This window comes from Gopherus evgoodei, chromosome 4, assembly GCF_007399415.2.
Source record: "Gopherus evgoodei ecotype Sinaloan lineage chromosome 4, rGopEvg1_v1.p, whole genome shotgun sequence".
Classification (NCBI taxonomy): Eukaryota; Metazoa; Chordata; order Testudines; family Testudinidae; genus Gopherus; species Gopherus evgoodei.
The window spans coordinates 95,664,229-95,691,026 of record NC_044325.1 but is presented as its reverse complement, the minus strand read 5'-3'; the positions used below and the strand labels follow the sequence as shown (position 1 = coordinate 95,691,026).

At 37.5% G+C, this 26,798-nt stretch overlaps 1 protein-coding gene across 8 annotated transcripts in view; it reads right to left on the bottom strand.

Annotated features, from left to right (window-relative positions):
• Positions 1-26,798, bottom strand: part of ELP4 (elongator acetyltransferase complex subunit 4) — a 283,737-nt gene that overhangs the window by 149,573 nt on the left and 107,366 nt on the right. For 7 of the 8 annotated variants that reach the window (XR_004000077.1, XM_030560245.1, XM_030560248.1 and 4 more), the window contains exon 7: positions 18,427-18,615. The exons of the other annotated variant lie outside the window; for it this stretch is intronic. Coding sequence is in view for 6 of the 7 variants with exons in the window: in XM_030560245.1 (XP_030416105.1) it covers positions 18,427-18,615 (189 nt within the window). In the remaining variant the exon portion in view is untranslated. The remainder of the gene's footprint in view (positions 1-18,426; positions 18,616-26,798) is intronic. 8 annotated transcript variants of the gene reach the window in all.

Here is a 26,798-nt window from a genome sequence, read left to right as displayed (position 1 = left end):
GTATTTCTTATTCCTGCATTCTATATGACTTCATCACACAAATGGGAGGACACTGCCATGGTAGCCCAGGAAGTTTGGGGGGGGAGGGAAGCAATGGGTGGGGTTGTTGCAGGTGCACTGCCTAGAATGGCATGCAGCTCATCATTTCTGTGGGATGTCTGGGGCTCTGACACAGAGCGGCTGTGCTCTCTGGCTCTCTAGTAGACTTGCCCCATATTCTAGGCAGGACTGACTCTATTTTTAGACAAAACATAAAGAAGGGAATGACCCAAGGAGTCATTCCCATTTTTGTCCATGCGCTCCCAGCCGACCTCAGCGAGGCCAGCCAGGAGCACCCATGACAGCAGCAGACGGTACAGAATGACTGATTACCGTCATCTCATAGCCAATTTACAATGGCATGGCAGACAGTGCCATAGGGATGGTAACCGTCTCTGCTACCGTGCAAAGGCAAATGAATGCTGCTATGTAGCACTGCAGTACCGCGTCTGTCAGCAGCATCCAGTACACATACTGTAACAGTGACAAAAGGCAAAACAGGTTCCATGGTTTCCATGCTATGGCGTTTGCCAGGGCAATCCAGGGAAAAAGGGAGTGAAATGATTGTTTGCCATTGCTTTCACGGAGGAAGGATTGAGTGACGACATTTACCCAGAATCACCCGCGACACTGTTTTTGCATTGGGATCTCAACCCAGAATTCCAATGGGCGAGGAAGACTGCGGGAACTATGGGATAGCTACAGGATAGCTACCCACAGTGCAATGCTCCGGAAATTGATGCTAGCCTCAGTACATGGACGCCCACCGCTGAATTAATGTGCTTAGTATGACCGCATGCACTCGACTTTATACAATCTGTTTTACAAAACCGGTTTTTGTAAAATCAGAATAATCCCGTAGTGTAGACATACCCTTTGTTTGCAAATCTACCAGTTCCCTTCTAATTATGAGCCTCAACCTTCCTTCCAGAAGTCAAAAATTTCCCAGGTTCCAAATAGCTATCAGTTCCAGACAGCACAAACCTATGTTTTACTTTGTACTTTCCCAGTTTTTAAATAAATTAAAAACCAGGAAAATTGAATGCAACACATTATTTTAAGTTCTCATTCTTTATATAGCATTGAGTGAACACAGGTGAAAACTAAAAAATTAAGCTTCTTAAGTAACACCAGCTTTTCTACACTGGATTTATATATAAAGTTTTACATTTAAACAGGAACATTAGTAATTCATATTATAGATGTGTCATGAAGCCTAGTTAACAGCGTTGTGACAACTTAAAATTTACGAAGTTAAAGATATTCAGAAGCTTCAATTTTCATTATGACCTTTGTATGAACATAATTTTTGACATTTAATTCTATGCTCCATTTGAAATTAAGGACTGCAGTACTATGTCGCTTTCCAAACAAAGGTTAGAAGAGTCCTTTGGTGAGAGGAACTTCATTTAGCAGTTACCCTGCTGAAAGACATTGCAGTTACCCCAACATTAAGTTTCTTTAAATCATGATCTAAGGTGTATATATTGAATCAAAATCAAATTTAAAGAAGTTTTAAAAGTGTTTCATTATCTATTAATTAAAGAAACCACAGAATAATTAGCAATGGATGTACAAAACTATTTAAAACAAGTAAACAACATACAGTTCATATGCAGCACAGCCCTGGATAAGATTACAAAACTTTCAATCATTCAACATTTACATTTTAGTTGCTTTTGTCCATGGTATTTAGTTGATAAATTTCAGCATAACAAGCAAAGGAATACTAGTTATTATCCCCACATATTGGGGATATTCCCATAAAAGTTTGTAGCTGAACAGGCATTATTTGATAATGGATGTGTAAGCCATTGTAGCTCTCCATAATAGTTAAATCTGTAGTTGTATAGATTTCTGGCGTCACCAATAGGTGATTCTTTAAAATCCTGACACTTTACAGAAAAGGATATGAAAGGTACAGAAATCAGTCAGAAGAGGGTAGTTCAGGCAAAAATAATTAGCATTTGACTTCTGAATTAAAAGCAGATTAGATGTGCTTTCCCTAAATTTTTAGCATATCATCCAAAGTAGACTATGACTATTACAATCATTTGTTTATTTCTCCTGCCTTACATTCTATGTCATGGAGCAGAATTAACTAGTGATACTATAGCAGTTGTAACCTAAGTTAGGGCAGTAAGAAAAACAAGCTCTGTGTAATCCTTATGTATTCTAAGTCTTGACATTTTCTGAAAGGTTATGTGTGCAATAATATGGTAATACCTGCACAATATACCAGCACTTACCACTTGTCTTTACTGCTTAGTCCCCAAAGTAGAGCTGAATTGAAAGTATAAATTATTAATACTTAAGAAACAACTAAATTATTTATCTCCATTTGTTATTAATTACCGCTACTGAAATCATAAAATTACTCATACAATTTAGATCATCAATAAAAATTAAAGAATGTTTTTAAAAGTTTTCCCTCCCTGAGCTATCACTAGGCTATTATCCAATAACTATTTGAGATTAGATTTTTATACTAATTTTATAACGAGACAATACTTGTTTTACCATTTATAAATCCATGAAATAAGATAAATTTTTAAAGTGGTCTATTTTAAATAAGTATATTAACTACAATTAAGAATTGTAGCAAGTAAAATGATACATTTATTTTGTTTTAAAGCCGAATTTGCATTTCTTGCAGTTCCAAAATTCCTACTAACTTCTTTCTGCATTTTTGATGCAGAAAGAATTTGGGATCAGGCCACTGATATGTAAAAATCTACTTATCAAATGGATTAAGCAACTCTACACAGCTGGATGAAGTGTTGTGAAATCTATGGTAAATAGCAGAAGCCCTGAAAAATATATTCCAGGGGATTTCTACAAATCTGTGTGGCTTTCTGAAGTGAACATACTAGATTTAGGCCCTAACGCAGCAATTTGATGCAGACCTCCATCTTGTGAAGAGCCCTACCCTGCCTTCACTAGGATTATGACCAGGTGTAGGGGACTACTCACAGGAATCTGATTGCAGAGGCCTTACTTATTGTTCATGTGTTCCCCTAATTTTTGTTCGCACCCATGTCGAGTTTATACTGGTTTACAATCATACTATGACTAGTACTTTCAAATAATTTCATGTGCCCAACAGAAGAAAAGAAAAGTAGGAATATCTATAGTAAAAACTCAAACACCTAAACACATTAGATATCTTCATCAAAAACGGTAAAGGAATGGTGAAGGTATCACTTGACCAAGGCATATGAGTAGTAGTAATTATGAATTTTGTTTTTGTGTTATTCTGTTAGAGCTTCTTTTAATAATGATGTTATTAATTTTAATACTTTACATGTATATAATATCTTTCATCTGTAGAGCAATGTGCTTTACAAAAATTTATTCATTAATGTGACAACACTCACGTGAGGTAGACAAGGAAATATATTTTCACATACCACTGAAACGCAGCAACCTCTGTGATAGGACACAGAAGTGAATTCAGTAGTGCACATTAACACTAACAGTGCACATTAGCACTAACAGATTAATACCATATTTGAAAATACTGGATATATTTGAAGTAAAAATTTAGCTAGGAGGTCAGAATTAAACACCTGACTCCTACTGAACGTGTCATGGGATCTTTGGTGAATATGAGTTGTCAGGGTCTATTTATTATTATTGTTAGAACCTGCATCATCATATAGTCTGAAAATCCTACAATATTAAAAATAGTTTAGTTATCTTCTAGAAGAAAGACCTCCACAGCTTTGTTAAAGTGAGTAGATCTGGTGATTAATGTGTGTGTCAGACAGGTCTGACTAAGTTATTTTGGGAAACATCCGCATTAGCAGTTGAGTTTTACAACTTGCTCTAAAAGGTGGTGAAATTTAGAGCTTAGCCTTACCTCTAGCCTTACCTCCATAATCATAGAACTCGCACCAAAAACTTCAAAACATGGCTCAATTAGCCACGGAGTTCCACCACAGCACAAGTAGAGGCAGGAAAGAGAGGAGCTAAAAAAAAGCCATCAGTGAGCTACCAGGGTCTTATCTACTTAAGATCTTAACACAGCCTCAACTATAAAATATAAAGACCTTGAAACAGAAACAGAATTGAACTGGCATCTGTCTCAGAGTGTGGAGCACACATAGTGTAGGGAATACTGTGACAACTGGAACGTTCAAGGTCCTTTAGGGTCAGCCCTACATATGGAGCAGTAGTCCATTCTGGAGATGACAACAGCATGTATCACTTTCAGTAAGCTTGCATTCAGAAGTAATGAAAAGTCTAGTAGTTTCCCTTCATCCAAACATCATACCATGAAAGGAATTACAGAAGAGGTCCAGACCTGCAAGATGTGTAGAATCAAGGGACATCTGTATATTGATGGCACTTGAGTTTGCAGAGCGTGAGTCTCTCACCCAGTAGCCTTACATAGATTTTGAGCAAGAAAGGCAACAAAAATTCAGGATATCACTTCAGGATTCTGCAGCTGAGAACACTTGGGGAAGTGGAAGAGCTAACCATCACTATCCCTTAAAACTAGTGTGAAATATATAGGTGGAAGTCAATGTTAGAGTTTTACCATCACCGTCTTCTCAATAATCCTATGCAGGAAAGAGAAGTTTAAGAATAGATGGCAATTTCTGGAATCATTCTTGAACCTATTTAAGAGTTACAAGTACATTGCTCTCTGTCAAGGAATCATTAACTAGTTTTGATACTATCAGTAACAGATTCAGACATCCTTCAGAGATTTTCACCAAATAAGAGAGACAGGAATTCATTTGGTATGTAATGGCATTGCTGTCCCCTAGTAGCTTTATAATTTCCTGAGGGACTGATCTAAACTTGGTTAGAGAAGGTAGTATGCTTTCTCCCTTACACTCTGGTTCTACTTCAATAGGGCTGATGAGACTAACCCAGTAGTAGCTGATCTCTTCTATGTCAAGATGAAAGCTCTGCATGACAGGAAACCCCTATCTCTGGTACTAGGCATAGAGAATCCTGGTTAGTTAGCCAGTTCACTATTCAAAACAGTTCAACTCATCACAACTTCACAGTTTTTATGAAAGGAGAGTGACTTTCTTGTTTGCCTTGCATACGTGGCATAAAAACATATACGCACTTTGAGCACAAATTGACTGGTTTCGGCTTTGGTTTTCTACCATTTTTATTCCACTCTTTTCCCTTCTTATTTCATGTGCCAAAGGCTATTGGTGAAATACAGGGATCTGTACAGTACATTCGTATCGTAGGGGGCCCAACAAGACAAATAAAGTTACTATTATTGCAGCATATAAAATCTGTTTAAATAAGACTTTTCATCCGTTCATCTTAAAATGCTTTACAAAGGCAGGTTAGCACCAGAAGCCTAATTTTACAGATAAGTAAACAAGTAGGAAGAAGTCAAGTGACTCGTCCAAAGCCATGGAACCAGTCAATGGGAGTGTTGGGAACAGAACTTGGGTTTCTTGATTCCATGTCTGGCGCCCATGTGCTAGACCATGCTACTTCCAATTAAGCACAATGCACAAAACTCATTAGTTCTCTTCAAAGAACAATTTTTTGCCCCCGTTTATAAACTGTGGCCCTGACCATCCAATAAGCTCTGTGTAAGCAGCCCCCTGTACTGGCATAGAGCTCTGATAAAGTCAATGATTGCATAACTTCTAGAGATTTCCTATTACACAGTTTTAGTCTGCTAGTAATATGCTATCATCTAAACTCTGTGGCTACACTGAATATATTTAATATACAGTTAAGTTTAAGTGATGCAATTGTTCATCTATACTACAGAAAGGCATTTGATGGAAACTACTGTACGTTATTTGTATTTTGCTAATTGTCTGAAAAATGTAATATTGACACTATCATTTTGAACAAATTTTTTAAAAACAAGAATCCTATGCTACAAGTTGTTCATAGCATGCTATGAAATATGCATGCAAAAAGTGAAGTAAGCTCACCTAACAACCACATTTTGAATCTCCTTTTTCATTCTGTATTTGAAAATCATAACAAAAATGCTGAACAGCATGTATTTAAAACTGCGTGACTTAAGGAAATCTTTAATATTCTTATTGAGAATTGTTCATTATAGAAACAGGATTAAAAGAATGAGACCCCATTTTTTTGTTCTTTGTTGCATCTTTTGTTCTCATTTTGACTAAAAAAAGTTATGCAGTATGTTTACTAATTTAGAAACTGCTGGATTTTCTGAAACGTCACATCCTTAAATGATTCTTAAATGGAATGTATGTAATTCACAGATAGCCAAAGCACAGTTCTTGCCTACATAAATAATTACTAATATACAAATCTCAAACAGAGCATGGAGCTCTTTTTGTAATCAAGTGGCAGGTTAAAAATACTCAAGTTTAAAATAATTTTACATTAATCCCTTATTGAGTATAAAATTATAGGCTGTCATCAGGAGCAGGCTGGCAAAACTAGGTCCAGATGGGAGACTGCTGGGAAAAAAAGCTGAGGTAGGTGGGAAAATGATGGGAATCTGATGAAGACATGACTGCTCCCTCTGCTGGTAAGGCCCTCACCTGCTTTAATTTTTAACTAATGACTAGCGTTTCTTTAATTATTTAGAATATAGCCAATAAATAATGCACAATGTTCCTTCCTCAGTCTGTTGCTGTGCGTTTGCACATTTTTGAACTCATGGTGCCCTGTTTTACTAGAATAATTTGTTATAACATTAGGGCTCACATGGTAATCAAGAAACCATTACTGATATTATATTTTAACTGCATTTGGCACAGAAGATGATATTATTCTATTTACCTTTATAAAAAAGCTGATTATGTTTTTTAAAAAGCTATGTGTATTTCATGTTTATTTTGCACACTTCATACTATGATTGTATATCCGTATTCTGTACTTGCTCATTATACAGTAATGAGATAACATAAAAAGAAAACAGTTTACCATACAGACACACAGAATTGCACATCACACCAAAATAGCAGAGTTCTAGCACTAATATATCTGATAATTTAATATCAGAGCTCATGTGCATTATACATCAATAAACAGGAAGTGTTTAGAGCTGTTTACTAAAACGTCCTAAAATATACATAAAATGTATTCTTTACTTGATTTGCGATGTATTTTAATAGTTGTAGTAAGAACATTTTAGTAAAAATCTGTTCCAGAAATCTGGCCTACAATCAGAAGCTCCCAGAACAGGAGGGATCAGCTTTTTTGCCCACTGTTCTCAACTGAATCCTGGCTGAAAAGCTACTCCAGCTCCCAGCTTTCCAGGAGGCTCCATCCCAGGAATCCTCGCCTGCCATTTGGTTTGCTGATTTTAATCTCACAGGACTGTCTTACAGTGGTTCCACTATGCTGAACTGGCACTTGCTTCTAGAAGTGAGTTATTATTAAACTTGTAGGTCAATTGTGGCACTAACAACTCTTTGGAAGCTTTCAGCCACAGTGTACAATTTGCCAGTCTAATTAAATATTAATTCTAAGTGTTACATTTTGTGGCTAAGAGCTTTTATTTTCCATCATCAGTCTGGAAGAGAAAGAGGTTATAAGGCTAATTTAATCTTTTTTTTCCCCCTAGCATTAAAGCTTAACTACATAGGGCACAAAAACATCATTAAAGATGTAGCATTCCTTTATATTACAATTATAATGTAATTAATAGAGCAGGTCTAAAACACAAAGATGTAAGTTGAGAGCTGATCTAGAAACTTCAGCTTTTAAAACATCAATAGTTCATATATAAAATGTCACTGTAACAAAATATTGCACATTTTAGATTGCCATTCTTCACAGAAAATACACGTACAACAATTTAAATACAAAGTAGGCTAATACAAATTGTCGTCATTTGTACTGACAGGCAACACACAAAAAAGATTTAAAACAACATTTGCATGGCCTTATTACAAAAGCCTATTATACTATTTATGTAAAAAGTATATTTTTCTAAAGTGATGTTAAACAGGATCTAATAATATTATTTGCTAAAACCAGATAATAAACCCTGAAATCTTTTAAGATTCCTTTCCTCATTTTTGCTTATCACTGTCCAAATGGGCTCAAAACTAAACCTCCTCCCTTCTGCTTCATAACAGTTGTGTCCACACCTGGACACTGGGCATTATATTAACTACTTAGTCTAGCTGCCAAAAGATTCCATATGCTGGAACAGATGACTATCTCCATACTGTGATGGGACATTTAACTATTTAGACCTATGCTGCATTTGAAAACTTTAGGCCTAAATCTTGCTTAATTTTTTTTTAAAGCTGTCCAATCTGTAAAATTATTTTCAGAATAGATGGATACATAAAGTAAAATGCTACTATGCTGCATTTAATTGTTCATTTTAGTTTTATGATTTGCTTATAGTTTTATTTTAGAAAACCAATCTTACCCACTTTTCTATATTCAAAGGTGCATACACACACTGCATACAGAAGATGGTGTTAATGGTGGTGGTGGTGAGGAATGAGATTATCTTTTGACAAATAGGTACACATATGCTTCTGAAAGGAAAAAAGTTTGAAACAAATCATAAGCAATATAGTATACTGTATATGCACATGCCTATTTCCATATGTTGTGCGACAGTCTTTGGTCATAGTATATAAAAGCCACTGAATCCACAATAAGTATAAAGTTATAAAGAAAGCAAAAATAAGTCAAGTATACATGGTATCTATGATCCAAATAGCCACCATAGGATCAGTATAACGTGGCTACCAGAATGAAAAAAAACAGTATACATTCTGGTAGCCACTTTATATGATTGTATGAAAGTACAAAATACTACAAGTTCTTTTGCTACTTAATAAATGAATGTAACAAACAAATTATTTGAAAACAAAACTATTTACAGCAACACGATTTAATTCTAAATTATATCTTTTTTCAAGCCTCTATTTGACCTTAATTTTTAATAAGCTTTTATATGTATAGAAAAAAATAGTATCCAGAAGAATAATCTCTGTATCTGAAAATGGTTTAGAACAAGGATGATTATCAGCCTAGCATATCTGCATCATAAATCCATGATACTCTACACTTCTCTGTATGGTTGTTAATTTAGAACATTTTTTACATGTGATTGTGTATGCAATATTAAATCAACACAATAAAATGCAACTAACTTACAATTCTCATACTTTCCATTTTGAATAATGTTAAAAGGTTGCTAAGCTGAGGTATAAAAGTTGTATGGCAGATGGATGTGGCACAAATTTCTACATAATGGCCACATCTTCATGGTATTCAACGTTTTATACTTGTGAACTCACAAAGTATGTTAGTTCTACAGCATGGAATCATTCTTAGCTCTTGCTTTAAGAATAAAGATTTCACACAAACTCTCAAGCTATAGAAGTTCACATCTCACAATCTTACATTAGTAGTAGTAGTGGCAGGTTCTAAAGCACTTTCTTGCTTGATGTATAGAGTTTAGCTGCTAAAATACTCAGCATGAACACAAAAGCCTATAGACGTGAAAACGTTTGTTTCTGAATTTTTTCTACACTGAAACATACTGTAATATATTCACTTCAGTGAATTCAAAGCACCAGTACATTAATATTGTAGGAGATTAATTTTTAAACGTATCCAATGAAATAAAGAAAACAACACACTAAACAGAACCTCATTAGACTCTCTCAAGACGAGTACTATAACAAGGCATATTCATACTGACTTTTCATTAGTCAATTAATTTCCCCAGGTACATGCTGACTAATACGGTTGGTGGCAGTTCTTTCCAATGAGGTAGCTTCATATTTAAAAGAAGGGACATCTGTAATAAAAGAACTGAGATTCTTTCAAGGAACAAATTGATATCACCATAATTTATCTGATCATCACATAATCAAAAGTTTGCTTGTGTACCTGACTGACATGGAACTTGCTACAAATGTATAAAAAGCTACTGTAACTAATATTTTTGGGAAAAACCTGATATTGGATTTGCAACAAAGTATGACAAGGTAACTAATTACATAATTTCTAGTAATTTTTGAAAAAAAATTAACAGGCAGACTTTTTAGTTTCTATCTACTTTACCCCTTAGTTTCCAGTGCCCATCACTGTAGCATTAGATCCCTTTGTATTATATACTACTGCATAAACACTTTTGCTATGACTGTACTTTCCAATGAGCAAATTATCAAAATAAAACATATTAAAATACCTCACTCATTTTTATATCATTTCTCAAATTTGGAAAGCTTGAAAAAATAGTCCACTTGATCATCGGTAATTTAAAAATTTGACATTCTCCCTTCTTAAATGTACAACTGTATTTCACAGGCACAGTGCATTTTCAAGCAGCGATGGAAAGACTTGAAAAGTAACCTTCCATCAACTATATAAATCATAATTCATAAGCATCTCAATATTTATTATGTGACAGACTTTCAGATAAGAGTGCTTTCAATCAGTACAAAATATCAATCAAGTAAAACTTGTCACACATCATGCGAATAAACTGGGTACATTTTTAGTGTCATTTCTGAAATTCCTCTGCCAGCATAATCTACTCCTAAATTGTTCAGTCAAGAAATATGAAGTGAGAAATGTCCTTTTTGTCAAGCACACAGTTTGCCACTAGAGATCTCTAAAATTGTAAATACTATGGTGGATTATAATTTTACCAAGTAATTCTGAAAAAAAGTTTGGAACTTTTAAGTGACACTGCCATCAACAGGCAGCCTTTTGGTTAGTTAGGAGTAAAGTCTGAGAAACTTCAGAAGGACCTATCAAACCTAGGTGAATTAAAATCATATAATGGCAGATGAAATTCAAAGCTGATAAATACAAGGCAATAAATACTTGAAGAAGTAGCCTGAATTGAATGGTTCTATTTACTGGCTCACAATACAAGAACAAGGGGATATTCAATGAAATGGAAAGGCAACAAATTTAAATAATGAACAAATACATCAAACATAATTCACTTATGGAACTCATTGCCACAGTATATCATTGAGGCCAAGTGCTTAGAAGGATTTAAAAAAAACCCTAAACATTTATAAGAATAAGAACTTCCATAGTAACATTAGGTAGAATTATTTTTAAAATATAAGCAACAGAAACCTCACACTTTAAGGTATAAGCTAACCACTAACTGGTGGGATTGTGAAGAAACGTCCCCCACTAAAATGTTATTCAATAAGTTGTCAACTATAGGTTTTGTTGCACCTTTGTCTGGAGCCCTGGTACAGGCCATTGTCTGAGATAGGATAGTTAGAACAGACAGACCACTAGTGTGATCTGCTATTAATATTCTTAGAAATATAGGAATTAACTTGTTAAAATTTAAAACTGATCTATGGGGGGTTATTTTCCTTATAGTCACAGCATGGAAACAGAAATAATATTGAATTGTAGCTTGAAACTTATTTATTTAAAATGTACCCCCATGAAATTATATAAATGCAATTTCCCTTTCAGAATCAGCTATTGAACTATTTAGCAGACAAAAGACAATTTAGTCAAAATCTGATAGAAATGGAATAGTTGTAAAGAGAATAATTCTGTAGAATTTAACACACTTTATGAAAAATGGTGTGCATTATGCATACTGTTAGTGTTTTGACTTTTAGATTTGACCAAAAAAAGCATAAGCTAAAAATAATTATATATTCTTGGTAATATCAAATTTAACAGGCATATAGAAATACACGTGAAGTACATGTTTTCATTTTTGTTTTTTTGAACCCCCCCCCCACTGTACTTTACTTTTTTAATCCACTAAGAAACACCAGCAATGGCATTGCGAGTAGTTGAGTTGTGAGAATGTGAACAGCTGCTGTTATTATAACTAAAGCTCTGCTTACTGCTTGAGCCTGAGAGACCACATGTTCGGCTGTCCTCTCATCTTGCCATCCTCACCAATTAACTATTAACATGGAGGGCTGTACACATGCTCTCGGGGGCTCTTTAACAGGCTTCTTGGAGAATGGAACAACTACACAGCAGGGCTCTGGGAACTGAGTAATAGTTGGATATAGGGAACCCTCAGCAGCTTTGCTCCTCCTAATGACAGTTCACTCTAGCGCTTAAAAGAGGATGCATGAAGTTTAACCATTTTCACAACTGCTCAATGCAATCTATTGGAGCAGATACTGCAAAAAAGACGAAAGTTTCTGGGTTTTTTCCCAGAATATTTGAGCTTTTATTGTGGAGTAGACATGTTAAATTGGACAGCAAAGTTACAGGATACTAATGCATATGAGACTTTATTTCAGTCTTAAATACACAATTCAATTAGGCAGGTGGATTTTACAGATAACGGAATTGCACAACAGAATTCATCACTAGTTCTAACAAGTAAGTTTATCTGAAGTGCACACACAACATGTTAGATCCAAACTTTTTAGTTGCCCTTCATAATGTTAGTTTGAAAAGTCACATTTTAACATCAGTTCTGAACCAACCTCACTATTTTTTCTTTACAATTTCCTTAACTACGTGTTGCTTGCCTACAATAAAATTAAACATAGGAAGTAAGCCAAAAATATGAGAGCAGCTAATCATCAATGTACAAGCCTGACAGAATGTTAAGAACTAAAAATAGAAAGCTGATTGGCTGCTTTACTGACATAAACTACAAGAAAAGATAAGCATAACAAAGTAAATATACTAGAGCAAAATTCTGTCCTTGCATGAGTGTAAATCAAGGCAGACTTTACTCCACTGTATGTAAACATAAAGAGAAAATAATAAATGCCTAAATTACTGATCTTGCAAGTCCACAGGTCAGGGTGTGCTCAGCACGACACACTTCACTGACCAGTGCTGATATCAGTTTCAAATTTAGAAAAAACAGTGTTTTGTCCCAGTTTTGATACCAGTTTTGAAGACTCTGATAAACTGAAGGAGTCACTGGTTAACCCAGGGGTCCGCAACCTTTCAGAAGTGGTGTGCCGAGTCTTCATTTATTCACTCTAATTTAAGGTTTCGTGTGCCAGTAATACATTTTAACATTTTTAGCTGGTCTCTTTCCATAAGTCTATAATATATACATACAACAATAATTTAGTTAAAGTAAATAAAGTCTTTAAAATGTTTAAGAAGCTTCATTTAAAATTAAATTAAAATGCAGAGCCCCCTCGACCCGTGGCCAGGACCCGGGCAGTGAGAGTGCCACTGAAAATCAGCTTGCGTGCCGCTTTCGGCACGCATGCCATAGGTTGCCTACCCCTGGGTTAACCTGAGCTGCCTAAACTGACAGTGTGCTGACTGAGGGAATGTGCCTTAGGATGAGCTCCCTCCACCTTCGGCGGCATATGTTGCCCTATTGCCCTCCCCTCCCTTCATGCATATAGTGGCCAGATTAATTGAAAAACATGAAATCCTATGGCATATGACAATAATCTCAACTTCCCAGATATGTTTTGGAGGAAAAAAGAACAAGATCCTGTTTTTTATAAAAATGTTCCAGAGCCATTTCTTACATTTCTAGTCACCCTGTGCTGCTAAAAAAACTCCCAGGCATGCTTTTGTTATCCCCCCCAATAAAACCCTCACACACCTAGCTTCAGAGTATATAGACATATTTCATATAATTAAGATTTAACAATTCATCCCCTGCCCTGAACCCAAATACCAACTTTCTGGCCCAATTTACAGTATATCTCAATTCTGCCAGTTCTCTTCTTCACTTTCCAGGCCAGATCCTCAATCTCATCTGATCCATGTCCCACTCATCCACCAGTATTTCACTGTTCTTTCTATGCACCTTATCACTGTCTCACCCTCAAATCAGGTTCCAAATTTCTCTATGCACTCTTTTTTTCCTAATATGGTCTGCTATAAAGAACCAACCTTTGCACCATAATGCCCTCATTATCTTCTGCCACTCCTCCTCACTGTTTTCAACTCCTACATTTCTTCACCTCATTTACTTCTTAGGAGGAAGATCCAGAACACTTGGGCAGAAGCAGTCTTTGCAGAAGACTTTGGAGCCCTTGTCCCATCAGTTCTAATTCCAAGAACTGTCTAAGGAATTACCAGTCATAACTGTTCATATGCTAGCCCTTATGTTAAATTTAGAAAAGAGAGAGAGCAGAAAAAGGACCAGTGCCAATGCTGAGGGAGCCATGAATGGCAGGAGAAACAGCAAAGAGACACATGGATCCACTCCCTTACCATCCCTTCTGTCGGCTAGGGAGAACTCAACTCTACTGACCATCTGTGGTGGAGGAGCAGATACATCCGCAGACTCAGGGCCTCAAGTGAATGGCAAGCAAATTCTTTCCTTGAAGCAACATGCAGTTTTGTGGAGTGGTCTCAGGTACTAAGCTTGAGCATGCCTATACACACACACAGACACGCTCACACCAGCATGATAACAGGATAAGAAGTTTAGTAAAGATGATCATTACCTCCAATCTTCCCAGCGAATGAATGAATCCAAACTGCTCTTAAGGAAGAATGTGGCACGAAATGCTGTCAGGATTCAGAAAAGAGCACTGCAAGGAGCAGCTACATATGGTATAGGGGTGACAGGGAAGGTAAGAGGGTGAGAGTGTGCTGGAAAATGTGGCATGCATGTATATACAGGAGATCATCGAGGGAAGCAGGAGAGAGTCTGAATGAACAGGGAAATAACAGAGTAGGGAGAATGTGTGGGGTAGGAGACTAAGACATAAAACTCCTTGCTTTGGAACAATTTGAAACCACTATGCCTTTAGCTAAAATACAATTGGAAGGTTTAAAAGGTATTTTAAATGTTAGGATATTGGATAGCATTCCGGCAGATGTGTTGGTTGATAATGATATACTGTGTCTGTGTACAAAGCTGATAATACGATAACTTGTAATAATAAGGAATATAGGTCGATGGTATAGCAGCTGTGATGGGGAGAAGACATTTCCAGCTCCTGCTCAGCAGAAAATGGCAGCGTGTCTCTAGGAGCGTATGGGTGGGGAAGCGGGGGGGAGTTGCCTTATGTACCTGAGACAACTCTTTGTGCTGGCAGAAACCAAGAATTTACAGCAAAACAGAGAGCAGGCACCTCCCTAAAAAGCATATGGGAAATCATCTTCAGTGGGACCCCACCTAAAGAAAACAGGGAAGGTTTTTTGCAGAAGAGGGAAAACTATAGATAGAGAGGCCTCTTTGCGGAATAACAGAACTCCTGGACAGGCTTATAAACAACTGATTGTGCCTCCCACCCTGGGAAGCTAATGTTGTCAGCCCTTGACTGCCCTAGTGCAGGTCACTCAGATTTCAGAGAAGAAAAATGAGAAGTTAAAGAAGAATTTTTATTGATCAAATATTCAGAATGAGGTGACAGACCACAATAGGTCTTGTAACTTATGCCTGAAGCACAAGAAGGCTCCACAAGGCTCCCCTGCACTGCTTACCTGTAATCAAGGAGGCATTTTTTATGGTGGCTATGGATATTGTTGGCCCTATGCCCCGGCCAACCCAGAGGGGAAAGAAATATATTTTGGTAGCAGTGGACTTCACCACTAGATACCCAGAGGCAGTTGCTCTGTCTAATATAGAGGCTGACACAACAGCTAAAGCTTTGCTCTCTATATTCAGCAGAGTAGTTTCCCCAAAGGACGCTATCATATTGGGGGTCAAATTTCATGTCCCAGTTATTTAATGAATTATAGCAAATGTGTGGGGTACAATAGCTGAGATCTACCCCATATCACCCAGAAACAAGTGGGTTAGTTGAAAGGTTCAACAAAACTCTAAAGTCTGTGCTGGGAATGTATGCAAACACAAGGGACAGTGACTGGAATGAAATGCTACCCTCTCTGTTATTTGTTTGTAGGGAGGCACCCCAAGAGTCCACAGGCTTTGCCCCATTTGATCTTCTGTATGGGAGAAAGGTCACCGGTCATCAGGATCTCACTAGGGATTCTTGGGAGGGTGGCTCTGAAGCAGATGGGGAACCAGTGACTAAATATATACAGCAGTTCAGAAAGGAGTTAAGGGACATGATGGAAGTAGTTCACATGACCCTCATTAAAAGCCATGATGCACAGAAGGCACAGTATGGCCATAATGCTTGTGAATGCTTGTTAGAGGGGAGTCTTGGTGTTGACGTTACTCACTGTAAAAAGGTACAAAATGCAAAACTCATAGAGGAACCTTCTGAGATAGTGGAAAGAATTAATGAGGTCTCTTGCAACACACAGAGACCCCACAGCAAGGTTACTTCACGGATTCTGCAGGTTAATAGATTTAAAGTCTATCACAATACAGAAGCCATTATGAACATGTTGTGCTGAGGAGGATTCTGAGACAACACAACACGAACTGAAAAGGCAGGAATTTTGACTGTGCTGCAAACTCATAAGCAGGTATTCTCTAGCATACCAGGTCTGACTCACAGGATGTTCCATCAGATTGACACTGTGGTGATCTGATTTTGGACATTCCAATTCCAGAACTTGCTCTCTTTTTACATAAGCAGCAAAGAATCCTGTGGCACCTTATAGACTAACAGATGTTTTGGAGCATGAGCTTTCGTGGGTGAATACCCACTTCGTCAGATGCAGTGGTCAGATTATCCAACATCATCTAAACATGCTGTGCATAGAGGAAGGGCAGGCTTTTGTAGGTCTTTTGTACTACTGGCGTTTGAGGAGATTAAATGTGTAGATTTGACTTCTATTGGGATCATGAACCTTAAGCCACATGATCATCCAGATGTATTCCTAAACCCAGTAGAGAGGTTGTGTTGCAACAAAAGTGGACTTTTCTAGGTTTACCTGAAGTCCTAAGGATAGAAGGAGGTTATACAGAGAGGACCGCTAATTGTACCTTTTGGTATGATAAACCAGTGAGCAGACAGTCGTTAAGGTAAGGAAATACTGGACTGCTCTGGTGGCACAGTGTGCCGCTACCACACACAGCACCGTTGTGAACATTCTGGGAGTTGTCAAGAGACTGAAGAGAAGAACTTTGTACTGATAATGATCCAGGCCCACCATGAAGCACAGGAATCTCTTGTGTGTTGGATGAATGTCTCTATGGAAATAGACATCTTTCAAATCAAGAGCTGCAAACTGGTTGCCTTTATTTAGTGAGGGGATTTTCGAGGTCAGGATGGTCATCCTGAATCTTGAATAGCATATGAAGACATTCAGTTGTCTGAGATCCAGGATGGAACAAGGAAACATCCCTAATAAAAACCTCTCCCACCGTGTTGAGGAAGCATAGCCTCTAGCTGAATCAGGGATTCTACCTCCTGTTTGGGACGTACTGTCACAGTGCTTTTTCCTCAGATATAGTGTCACCTAATATTAAAGGTATTTTTAATTTGTAATACTGAGAGTTAGGAAAGAAGTAATCTGAAACTGAAGGCATACACAAGAGGAGTATTGATACACCTCCAGTCGCACTGACAACATGTGAAAAATAGGAATGGTTGTGATTTTCAGGAGCACTGAGTGGCTGTAACACCAATTTAACAGGAATTGTGGGCACTCAACAGCTTTGAAAATTGCAACTGCAATGTTGACATGAGAGGCATATATTTGTCCTTTAAGAGAAAGTTTACATCAAAACATTCAATGTTTGTTAAACAAAGTCCTATCAAATTTATGCATAACTCTATTCACTGTGAATGCTCTTCTTCCTTTTATGAGGTGCAGCACTTTTTACAGAAGAAAGTTTTTACATTTTCCTTTTACTAAAAACTACTGTTCCAGAAAATAAAATTAAGGCTTAGTATACTTCTGTGAAGTACTTATTATTACCCCTCCCATTTTACAGATGGGAAAATTACTCAGAGACAGATTAACTGACTTGCTTTTGATCATACTGGAAATTTACAGCAGAATTAGGGAGCAAACCCACCTCTCCCAGTTCTAGGTTTACTGCCTTTTGAAATCAGTGGGAATGCAGAACTTTGCCTAGCAGAATTGGATCTTCTATAAGTTCTACCTATTTTATTTTATACATATCAAAGTCATATGACCGCTGTACCTGTATCTAAGCCATTATAATATTCAGGTGTTTCTAGATAATGCAATGTATTGCTGCATCACAAAAGCACAGAAGAAATGCGGTAACATTATTTTAAGTCTATATTTAAAACACAACATACTAAGCTGAAGGATGCCTATTTGGAATGTCTTAAATTGGTTTTATTCTCTTGGCTCACTCAAAAAGTTTATGAATGACTTTTATTTGCTAGTAATTACTGAAAGATAAATTCAGCATCTAAATAATGTTGAAGACCATACTGTATGTCAGAGTAAAATATAATATGAGGTAAAATTTCATCTAGAAATCAATTTGCTACTCATGCAAAACAACCACAACAGGATGCAATTTTCAAAATCACTCATGAAACTTCAATCTATTTTGCTCATTAACTGTTCACTAACTCATTAACGTTTTTTGCACATACTAAACCATGTACAACAACTTATGAAAAGAAGCAATTATAGTATTCCTACCTGGATAAGATGGGCTGGCACTGTGATTATGCAGGCTGACAAAGACATTCTGAGGAGACCACGGAGAACATACAGAAACTTTGTGAGGCTATAAATATCTTCCGGATTATCAGTGCAACAAATGTCATCTCCCCACAACACTGAACCAAGGCTCTGAATTCCTATCCGCAGAATATTTTTTTGTTTTTTCTAGAGAAGATGAGAAAAAATAAAATGACTAATTTTTATTTCGCACATTAGGAGGAAAAACACCTCACATCAAATGGACAGATAATTTATAAAACTTCTGTAATTTACATTATGTATGTTCATAGTAACTAAATAGTTTGAAGTAAGCATGTGACAGCGTAAGAGAGCCCAGAGAGGGAAAAATATGTATAGTAGTACCAGTTTTTGCATGAATGTCAAATCTGCATCAATTTGTATCTGTAATGACAGACAGATAAAAAGTGACAAGTTCTTAAAGTGCTTATATACAAATGCTAGAAGACTGAATTAGATTGCCTCATATTAAATGAGGATATTGATATCATAGGCACCATAGAAACTTAGTAGAATGAGGATAATCAATGGGACACAGTAATACCAGGGTACAAAATATATCAGAAGGACAGAACAGGTAGTGCTGGTGGGGGAGTGGCACTATATGTGAAAGAAAGCACAGAATCAATTGAATCAAAAAAGTTAAATGAATCAAACTTTACCAAAGAATCTGTATGGATAGTATTTGCATGCTTGAATAATAAGAATATAGCAGTATGGATATACTACTGACTACCTGACCAGGATGGTGATAGTGACTGTGAAATGCTCATGGAGATTAAAGAAGCTATAAAAAAAAATCAGTAATAATGGGCAATTTCAGCTAGGTACATGTCACTTCAGGACGGGACGCAGAGATATAGTTTCTTGACACCTTAAATGACTGCTTCTTAGAGCAGCTAGTCCTGGAACTCACGAGAGGCAATTCTTGTTTTAGTCCAAGTGGAGCACAGGATCTGGTCTAAGAGGTGAATATAGCTGGACCGCTTGGTAATAGTGACCATAATATAATTAAATTTAACATCCCTGTGTCGGGGAAAACATCACAGCAGTCCAGCACGGTACCATTTAATTTCAGAAAGGGGAACTACACAAAAATGAGGAGGATTGTTAAACAGAAATTAAAGGGTACAGTGCCAAAAGTGAAACCTCTGCAAGCTGTGTGGAAACTTTTTGAAGACCCCATAATAGAGGCTCAATTTAAATGTATACCTCCAATTAAAAAATATAGTAAGAGAACCAAAAAAATGGCTAAATAACAAAGTAAAATGCAGCGAGAGGCAAAAAGAAGTTAAATCCTAGCGAGGAAAATAAAAAGGAGCATAAATTCCAGCAAATGAACTATACTAAGAAGGCCAAAAGAGAATTTGAAGACCAGCTAGCCAAAGACCCAAAAAGTAATAGCAATTTTTTTTTTTAAGCACATCAGAAGCAGGAAGCCTGCTAAACAGCCAGTGGGGCCACTGAATGATAGAAATGCTAAAGGAGCACTCAAGGACTATAAGGCCACTGTGGAGAAACTAAATGAATTTTTTTCTTCGATCTTCACAGCTGAGAATGTGAGGGAGATTCCCAAACCTGAGCCATTCTCTTTAGGTGACAAAACTGAGGAACTGTCCAAGATTGAGGTGTCATTAGAAGACGTTTTGGAACAAATTGATAAATTAAACAGCAGTAAGCCACCAGGACTAAATGGCATTCACCCAAGAGTGCTGAAGGAACTCAAATGTGAAATTGCGGAACCACTAACTATTAACCTATCATTTAAATCAACTTCTGTACCAAATGACTGGATGTCAGCTAATGTGATGCCAATTTTTAAAAAGGGCTCCAGAGGTGATCCCAGCATTTACAGGCCAGTAAGCCTGACTTCAGTACCAGGCAATTTGGTTGAAACTATAGTAAAGAACAGAATTGTCAGACAAATAGATGAACATAATTTGTTGGGGAAGAGTCAACATGGTTTTTGTAAAGGTAAATTATACCACAACAATCTGCTAGAATTCTTTGAGGGGGTCAACAAGCATGTGGACAAAGGGGATCCAGTGGATATAGTATTCTTAGATTTTCAGAAAGCCTTTGACAAGGTCCCTCACCAAAGGCTCTTAAGCAAAGTAAGCTGTCATGGGTTAAGAGGGAAGATCCTCTCATGGACTGGCAACTGGTTAAAAGATAGGAAAAGAAGGTTAGGAATAAATGGTCAGTTTTCAGGATGGAGAGAGGTAAATAGTGATGTCCCCCGGGGGGGACTGTACTGGGACCAGTCCTATTCAACATATTCATAAATGGTCTGAAAAGAGGCGTAAACAGTGAGGTGGCCAAATTTGCAGATGATATAAAACTACTCAAGATAGTTAAGTACAAAGCAGACTGCGATGAGCTTCAAAGGGGCTCACAAAACTGGGTGACTGGGCAACAAATTGGCAGATGAAATTCAGTGTTGATAAATGCAAAGTAATGGACATTGGAAAACATAATCCCAACTATATATATAAATTGATGGGGTCTAAATTAGCTGTTACCACTTGAGAGATCTTGGCATCGTTGTTAGTTCTCTGAAAACATCCACTCAATGTGCAGTGGCAGTCAAAAAAGCTAATAGAATTTTGGGAATCATTAAGAAAGAGATAGATAATAAGCCAGAAAAATATCATATTGCCTATATATAAATCCATGGTATGCCCACATCTTGAATACTGCATGCAGATGTGGTTGCCCCATCTCAAAAAAGATACATTAGAATTGGAAAAGGTTCAGAAAAGGGCAACAAAAATGATTAGAGGTATGGCATGGCTTCCATATGAGGAGAGATTAATAAGATTGGGACTTTTCATCTTGAAAAAGAGATGACTAATAATAGAATCATAGAATATCAGGGTTAAAAGGGACCTCAGGAGGTCATCTAGTCCAATCCCCCTGCTCAAAGCAGGACCAATCCCCAACTAATTCAAGGACAAAGTGGGGGGATGTGGCAGCGGTCTATAAAATCATGACTGATGTGGAGAAAGTAAATAAGGAAGTGCTATTTACTCCTTCCAACAAACACAAAAACTAGGGGTCAGCAAATGAAATTAACAGGTAGCAGATTTAAAACAAACAAAAGGAAGTATTTCTTCACACTATGCATAGTCAACCTGTGGAACTCTTTACCAGAGGATGTTGTGAAGGCCAAAACTATAACAGGGCTCAAAAAAGAACTAGATAAATTCATGGAGGATGGCTATTAGCCAGGATAGCTGGGAATGAGTGACAGGAGTTGGATCACTTGATTACCTATTCTGTTCATCCCCTCTTGGGTACCTGGCATTCATCATTATCGGAAGACAGGATACTGGGGTACATGGAACTTTGGTCTGACCCAGTATGGCCAGTCTTATGTTCTTATGTAATGGGACAACATGTAAAGTTTGATTTATCAAGTATGGGTTTAACAGAAGGAATGGAACTAAAAGGAAATAATTTGCATTTTTGGAGTGACGTTTGTAACTGTGTTGGTCCCAAGATATTAGAGACATAAGGTGGGTGAGGTAATATCTTTTATTGGACCAACTTCTGTTGGGGAAACAAACAAGAAGAAGAAACATGGGACCCAAAGAAGAGCTCTGTTTAAGCTCAAAAGTTTGTTAAAAGTGAGGTAGTGTTCTGATAAAGCACCTTCTAAAGAGTATATAATGATTTTGCTTATTCCCCCAATTTCTTTTTTAAAAAAAAAAACTTTTAGGGGATTTTGTTCTCCCCTCTGTCTTTAGAAGGGTCTCCTGGGAGCAACTGAGAGCAACAACCAAACATTCTCAGGTTCACCTTTCTTTTGTCCTGGTCTTTTCTCCTTCTGTACCCAGCTGTCTGCTGCTTCTTATTTGTTCACTTTCTTTCAGCTCTACTGCTGCTGTTGCTACTACTAGAAGAGCAGGTAGATTGGCTAAACTGGCTTTTTCGATCTACATACAGACAGAAGGTGCACCAGTTTCTTTCTGATTCAGACTCTGCAACTATCATCTACAACTTTGTCTACTCCAGATTAGACTACTGCAATGTGCTGTACACTGGCCTAAATTTAAAATCTATCCAGAAATGGTAACAGTGCAGAATTCGGCAGCTTGATTGTTACAAGATACATCTTTCTGGTAGCATGTGACACCATTCCTTGGGATCTGCACTGGCTACTTACAAAGTAGCAGATAAAATTTAAGGTGTTGGTTTTGACCTATAAAGCCTTAAATCGCCTAGGACCCATTTACCTGAAAGACCATCTCTCTCCCTCTGCCATACTACCACATTAGCAGTCAACAGGGATGCCTGAACTACAGCCCACTCATGTAAGAGAAGGAGAAATTGGCAGGGCAACTGATGGTCACTCAGTTTAGGAATTTACAGCCCTCTCAGTCTGAAAGAGTCCTTTTTATTGAACACTGGGGAATGCTACAAAGCACATTGCTTTCCACAGCCAAAAGAGATGGGGGAGGACTCTGGAGAAAGAACAGAAAGATCAAAAGTATGTTTTAGCTGCCCATAATATTTATATTAATGACTGGGTGAAGCAGGTCTCCTGGAGTAACCTATTTGCATATTTTTATTTTTCAAATGTTTCAAGGTGCCTCTAGAGCAAAGGAGAAGCACTCTTTTTACTGACTGAATGTATACATTGAAAAAAAAAAGTAAATATCGATGGTACACTCCCTTTTGCACGAGGGAGTGTGGATCATTCACCAAAAAGTTAAATTGACTATATGAAACGATGCTGTCAAATGCAAAAGTAAAGAGAAAAATACATTATTTTCTCCAATCTCTTTCCATTATAGTAATTTTAAGGGTTACTTGCAACACTAGTAAGTACAAAATTTTCAGAAGGAAATATGATTTTCAAAACGGAAGCTGTCCCATTAAGATGCTATGGTTATAGACAGGAGACGCATCCAAAGTGCACATTTTTGAGTAGGACAGAGGATTTGAGGGAAAAGGTGGATTGAGTCTATAATATATTTCCTTTTTGATAGTCTTTAAAGGAGAATGTTAGCTAATGAACTCTGTAGTAGCACCAGACAGGCAAAAGATTACATCATTCTGGGAACTTGCTCATCATACTGAGAGTTCATACTGGGTTTCTGACTAAATATTTTCTTACAAAACATTTTTGTTTGCAATATAAAATGCCAATAAGTCACTCATACCTCATTCCTGGATATTTACCAAAATCCTTGACTATACCTACATCACTTTTGATCCTAAGCAATTTCAGAGTACTTTGATAAACTACTTGGGCTAGATTCACAAGGAGAATTTAGATGCCACTGTCATTCACAACCTCCCTGCTCAGCTACTGCCTAACCCAACAGATGCCTAGAATCCTGAAGCACCTATGATTCTGCCATTCAAGTCCCTAAGGGACATAACTTTTGGCAGCTGGGGATGCACTCAGACACCTAAGTCCTGACTCTGCCCAGAAGCTTATTACTTAACTCATACCTAAGCTCCAAAGGGATTCAATAACTAGGCATTCTCTTGCCTATCTTGCTTTTAGGACCTGATCTAGTAAGCCTTCTCTGAGCATATGTAAACCATACAACAGACTATGGTTGTTGTAGTGGTCCCCTTTTAACTTTTAGCCTAATGGTTACAACACTAACCCAGGCTGTGGAAACATGAGTTCAGTTCTCTCCCTCTGCCTGATGTGGAGCAGGGATTTGAATCTGGGTCTCCTGTCTATCAAGTAAGTGCCCTAACCACTGATCTACGGAGTCATTCATTCTCTCTCTGGATCAATGGATATTAAACTATACACAGTGGAACAGTTTCAACAGATTGAGAGAGACCTTCCACAGAATACTCCAGAGCCCAGTGGTTAGGGCACTGAGGTAGGAGACTCAAGTTCAAATCTCTGCTCCATATCAGGCAGAAGGGGAAAAATGATCAAACCCATGTCAGGTCTCCCATATCCTGGATGAGTGTTCTAACAACTGGGCCAAAAGTTATGAGGGCACTACCCCTCTCCTCAACCATTAATTTGGCTTAGGTGCCTAACTCCAGAAAGAGGATTTATGGCTGTGAATACTGAGTGGACACAGGTGCCAAAATCCCATTCAGGGGCAGAGCCTTAGGCGACATCCCTCTCCTTAGCATTTTCTATTGGCGATCTTAGGCAGCTCTCTGCTCAGTGCGCTGACTTCTGTGAATCCCATTCTTAGGCACCTAACTGTCTCCATGCATTATACAGAAAGCCTGAGCACCTAACACAGAGTTATGAATTCTACAAGGCAGCAAAGTGAAGAAGTGCCCTTTGTCAATCTTGACCCACATATGAAAGAAGAATTTCACCAACTACCTAAGCATAGCTCCTACTGAGTAGAAACCAGACACAAAACTAGCACATTGCACAGCAGTGTTTGAGACACAGAGGGGAAATTTTGACCAGGACATTAGAGCAAACAGTTATTCTTACAAAAACTCTGTTCATGCAGTGCTGACAGGACCTTGGCTTTTAAGGACTCATCTATAAAACACATACACTGCTGCATCAACCTCAGTTTATTCAACTCTCCTGGATAAGGAAATGAACTGACCTGCTAGAATCTCTTTTGTTCTCTCTGAAAGCAATATATTCAAGTACTGGTGCATTATTGCTCCACATTCTTTTCTTTGGTCTGTAGTAATATATAAAATTACTTGTTTATAGTACCCAAATCCTAGCACAGGATAATATAGCAAAACCTGACATTGATCTAAGTGTTGGAATGTTACATAATTTTGGCCAGAGTGGGAAAGGTAAGCGTTGAGAATCTAAGCAGCGAGCATGATGGTGTACAAAAATTTCTAGAAAATCCCATTTTCTGGAATGTTTAAGCAATTCATAAACTATGGGTAGGTTACAAAATCAACTTTGTCCAGTTTTTCTGAACAGTCAGCTGCAAAAATAAATGGTGTTCAAAGTATCTCATATCAACAAACTAAACAACACACAGGTAAGTCATGAATAGAAATGGGAGGTCTTTTGACTTGCTCTGAACTTTTGCAATTAACAAAAAAATTGCCTTTTCTGGTCAATGAAAATAAAAAAAAGCAGCTTGTAAACACATTTACAAAACTGAATCAGAAAGTTAGCCCCATAATTGCTTTAAGGTAAGGACCAGCAAGTCCTTATAGAACAACACGTAATTCTTCTTTGTAGGATGGATATGATAAATTTATACTCCAAGACAATGATATATCAGTGTCAAAAATGCTAAAAGTACCCTTATTTGTTTCATTGAGGACAAAGTATATTTTCTGTGTTTCATAATTTCTACGAGGACAGTTGATATTACAGGACTAATTATTCATTCAATTCTTGTATTATGAGGCAAGCAGTAGACAGAAGTTCTGCACCAACACACTTGCGCTGGAGAGTAGAACTGACAAATTTAAATACATTCTACAATATTAGAAGTTGTATAGTCAAATAAATTATTTTAGATTAAATGAATCAACTTTACTCATTTCTACAGTATTATTCCTTTGGCGCCTAGACACTACAGATATAGAAAATTAACCACAAAACAAGAAGAAAACAAAAGCAGTCAGTCAAAAACTAAGCAAAATAAATCCTTGATCAGCATCATTGCCCTGAAATTCACTAGATTTGGGCTCCAATGGGTGCCAAGGAAAGATAATTCCAAAGAATTCAGCTGAGAAAGTCCTGTCACCAAACATGACGGACCAAATTAAAACAGTGAAGTTGGCACAACTCCTAATGACTTAGAAGTATTTTTAACTTACAGATTGTTCAAACTTAATTCCCAACAGTAAGCCATTACCAGCCAATGTTAATCATGTCCCAGGTTATGGTGAAAAGGAATATTATATTATGAGATTCTAGATTATTTAGGGCTTTAAGAGGGGGTATTTGATTGCAAACTGCTCAGACTGGCCTGAACCACTTAAGAGACGAGTGATGGTTCTGGGTTAACTTCAGGATAGCCCCCAATAGAGTTCATCGCAGCAGTGGAGCCGAGAAGTAACAGATATCAACTGTTGCCAGGTCCACACTAGAGAGGAACTGTTGCAGTCTCCTGGCCAGCAAGAGATGGTGAAATGCTCTATGAGTCACTAATGCTAACAGAGCATCTGGGCCCAAAGGCTCTGGACCATTTTGGCAAAAGTCTGCTAAACCTCTAATAGCAGTCTCTTCCTACTCCTACAGCTGTTGGACTTGTTTATCATCTGGGCTGAGACACATTCCATTCACTTCTAGCCAGATTCTAGTTCAGATACTGGGACCACAGAACCTTGGTTTAAGGAAAATGAGAGGTCATGAACATACTGATGTCAAGGCAGACCAAAATGTCTGCAGGTTGCAT